The 3,789-nt window shown below is 32.7% G+C and overlaps 1 protein-coding gene across 1 annotated transcript; it reads right to left on the bottom strand.

Annotated features, from left to right (window-relative positions):
- Positions 1 to 207: 207 nt before the first annotated feature.
- LOC119838274 (cytochrome b5-related protein-like) lies at positions 208 to 3,578 on the bottom strand. The gene is made up of 5 exons (XM_038364142.1): positions 3,257 to 3,578; positions 2,765 to 3,168; positions 2,401 to 2,589; positions 1,424 to 1,654; positions 208 to 499 (listed from the first exon to the last, which is right to left on the bottom strand). The coding sequence occupies exons 1-5, from the start codon at positions 3,509 to 3,511 to the stop codon at positions 208 to 210; spliced, it is 1,371 nt and encodes a 456-aa protein (XP_038220070.1). The 5' UTR covers positions 3,512 to 3,578.
- Between the last annotated feature and the right edge of the window lie 211 nt (positions 3,579 to 3,789).

Raw genomic sequence — 3,789 nt, forward strand, 5'->3', positions numbered from 1 at the left:
AAAGGTCGTCACTAGATATTCATTGTTTATGTGCATTTACAGCTAAAGCTTTAAGTAACTTTATTAATTCAGAATTTAGAAAAAACAATATAAGGGAAAAAATATCTATTTACTAAATTATTTATTTTTTTATTGTAGTTGCCATATTTATGATTTGATCTATTTTAACTTTCATTCTTCTTTTAAACTAATGAAACAATTTCAAACTTATTTGCCTTTTCTTTCGTCACGTGTTTTAAATTTCGTGCGAAAATTTTCTTTAATCTGTCCAACGACTAACTGGAATTGCGTGGAGGCTCTGTAATTGGCTTGATATTTTTCACAGAGGTCCAAAAATATTGGATGTAAATATTTTAAATCACCGTGATCGAGTGTTGGGAACATGTGATGTAGGGCATGGTCACCGAAAAGAGTAATTACAGCGAATGTGTTACTGTTTATATCCTTGCGGTCTAGAAGGGCTTCGACTTGATGCTCGCCCCAATCCGGTGTTTCGTTGCTGAAAATAATACACATTTTATATAAATACCGACTATTTGCTTATAAATATTACTTTTACTGATCTAGTTTTAGATATTAATTAAGCTTACTTCATATATAACTTTAATTAACTATCATTAACACGACACGAGTGTTTCTTATTGAAATTTTAACTATATCTTTGATAATCAATATACTCGTACATGATAATAAGAGTGGGTATTATAATTGTTACTATCTTCTTGCTTTTTACGTTGTATTGTTGACATTATGGAATAGCGCTGAATTTTCGACAAGAAATAATAAACGAAAATGTTTGAATGAACTTATAAACATCTTTTTGCATAATATATCTTAGTCTTCACGTTACCACGCTCAGTCTTAATGCGTTCTATATGAAAACTCTTTGAATACGCTCGCTAGCGTTTCAATGGGTTTTCTATGGCTACACAAAAATTGTACGACGATTGGTGCAATTCATAAACGTATACGCATATTTCATGTGAAGCTTGAAATTGGTTTGTACTTTTACAATACATTTTCTAATACATATGAAAAAAACTAATATTTTTCTTGATTCGGATGATAGAAGCATCATTATAAGAACTTTACTCTGAAAGAAGTAGAAACGATTCATATAATATAATTAAGTATAATCTTACGATGTACCTACGGGTAATAATATCATTACAATTATACTACAAAGAGGGTTTTTTCATTTTTTTTTTAAACGCTCATAGGAGGCCTGTGTTCCATCAGTGGGAACATATATGGGCTGATGATAATGATGATACTACAATAAATATGCACAAACAAGGCCTAGTATAATAAAAAGCGAATCGTATCTTTAATAAATGAACTTAAAGTACATTTACCCAATTATTTCGAGCGTAATATTATTATTATCACGGTAGATAGAATCAAATAATCAATACAATATTACCTAGGCTGGTCACCGTCCTTAATAGCGTCAGGATGATGATGTGCAGCGTTAACAGCAATGATGAAAAACAAAAGGCTGCCGGTACAATTGATCCAAATCCATGTATACAACACATGGAAGCAGGAAGCACCACTTGTAAGCAACATGATAAAAGGCAGGGTAAAGCCTATGGCGTCATGCCAACGATAATGCGTTCTGAAGAATCCTCGACGAAGGAACGCGCTCAAAAATCTGAAAAGAAAATTATAGGCGACCACGAAAAAAGGATAACATTGTCTTTGGGTTGGCCCATCTGTCCCACATCTGCTAACAAACTGAATTAGTGATGTTCATTTCATTTATGCTGATTGATTTTATTGATTTTAATTTATTAATAACAAACTCGCAATCAATTTAATACAACCTGTAATTGATAATAATTGGTTATATTATCTTAATATATATAAATCTCGTGTCACAATGTTTGTCCTCAATGGACTCCTAAACCACTTAACCGATTATAATAAAATTCGCACACCATGTGCAGTTCGATCCAACTTGAGAGATAGTATAGTTTAAATAATTTTAATTACGATAAATGACAACCCGGGCGGAGCCAGGGCGTGCAGCTAGTTTTAATATAAAATAAAAAAATATTACTATAATCAAAGAGTTATTTTTGTAATATTATCAGCTTTTTATTACATAACCTGTGACTTATGTATTCAACTCATCACCATGACTACAAATTTTTCGAGTGTTATTGTATATAATATGACTAGGAATTAAACAATAAAGATTAAAGAAATAACAACATTACCTTGTATTTGTTAATTATCCCGCAAATTTTTATCGAAATTAGATTAGTTAGGTCATATTTACTATTTTTATTTTATAATTTTTTAATTCTTAGAAAACAGACTGAGATTACAAGAATTAAGTATTGTAACATGGACTTAAGTTTAAGAAAACATGCCATTAACATCTGATAGCATTACCTTTTCATAAAGCTGATCAAAAATAAGAATGGGAAAAAAATATATTGCGTAATAAATCCAATCTTGGCGTGCAGTGGTTTATCCGCCCTTGGGTTGTAGATTAAGACTGGCTCAAGGATGCTTAGCTCTGCATCCATTAGCGTGTTTGTGTATAGATGGTGTGAAAGAACGTGGGATACGCGAAAATCGCTGAAAGATATATTGACTTAAAAATATTTGGACAAGAACCAATAGTTCACGACGATTCAACGCTTGAACTTTGATATTTCAAATAGAAATACTGATAAGAATTAAAAGCAATACTACTTAATATATTCGTTAATACTAAATTAACACATCACTCGCATATCTTATGAAAGCTTACCGGTAAGACCACATGCTCAGGTTGAACAAGTACATCCTCCAATTTGTCCGTCTATGGATGTAGTTATGACATGTAACAGTTAACAACGTTAAACTTATTGCAGCGACGAACCTCCAAAACAACGCCAACCAATAGTTTGTAGCAGAACTTGCTACACTCGAACTGCACAAGAGAATCACGAGCAATCCATCCGTTATCCTATCCGCAGTCTTGTAAGACTCAATTGGCACGTTTTTTAATTCTTTATAAACGGCCTGTTTCAACGTTTTGTAAAAACCATCTTCTTTGAACGTGAATGGAGAATTTCTCGGCATTTGGGCGTCTCGTATATAGAATTTACAAAGGAGTCTCTCCGTTGACGGATTCAAATGATGCGATTCAAAAGCTTCAGTTATATCCGTTCCCTGAATTAAAATATATCTTTTAGCAGAAGAGCTCAGAATGAGTACTGAAATGAACGCGAAGTTTATATGAAACTCGCAAATGGTATACCTTAGTAAGTTCAAGCCACTCTTCACCTCCGGGATGATTCTTCATGAAACTTGTAAAGTCGTAAAGTTTGTCGTGTATTCGCCATAATCCTTCTGCGCCGTCGTCTAAGGCTTTTCCAGTGAGCCATTGTAGTGGATCCTTGAAACCCCCGTCTCTTAAAGAGGGATATTTAAGCTGGGGAAAACTAACATGCGTTTTTTTCTGTAAAGCACGCTCATTAGCTACTGTAATCCATTCTTCCTGTTTAGACGCCATGAAAAATACAACGAAAAAAACACAAAAACAAGAAAAGAGATTTACACTACATGAAATATTTGTCTATTTTCAAAATTGCTTTGTAGTAAATATTTTTATTAGTATTCGTATTTTAAGGGAAAGCTATTTAATCGAGTTGCACTAAACAAGAAATGACATAAGCATAGTATTGGAGAAATGTAGTTATAAAAATCACGTGATAAGTGACTGATTTTAGACACGATTCACCTATTGATAAATAGTTCAAGAACTTTGACTTTCTATAAGTCAAGTATAAT

Source organism: Zerene cesonia, unplaced genomic scaffold (assembly GCF_012273895.1).
Source record: "Zerene cesonia ecotype Mississippi unplaced genomic scaffold, Zerene_cesonia_1.1 Zces_u002, whole genome shotgun sequence".
Taxonomy (NCBI): domain Eukaryota; kingdom Metazoa; phylum Arthropoda; class Insecta; order Lepidoptera; family Pieridae; genus Zerene; species Zerene cesonia.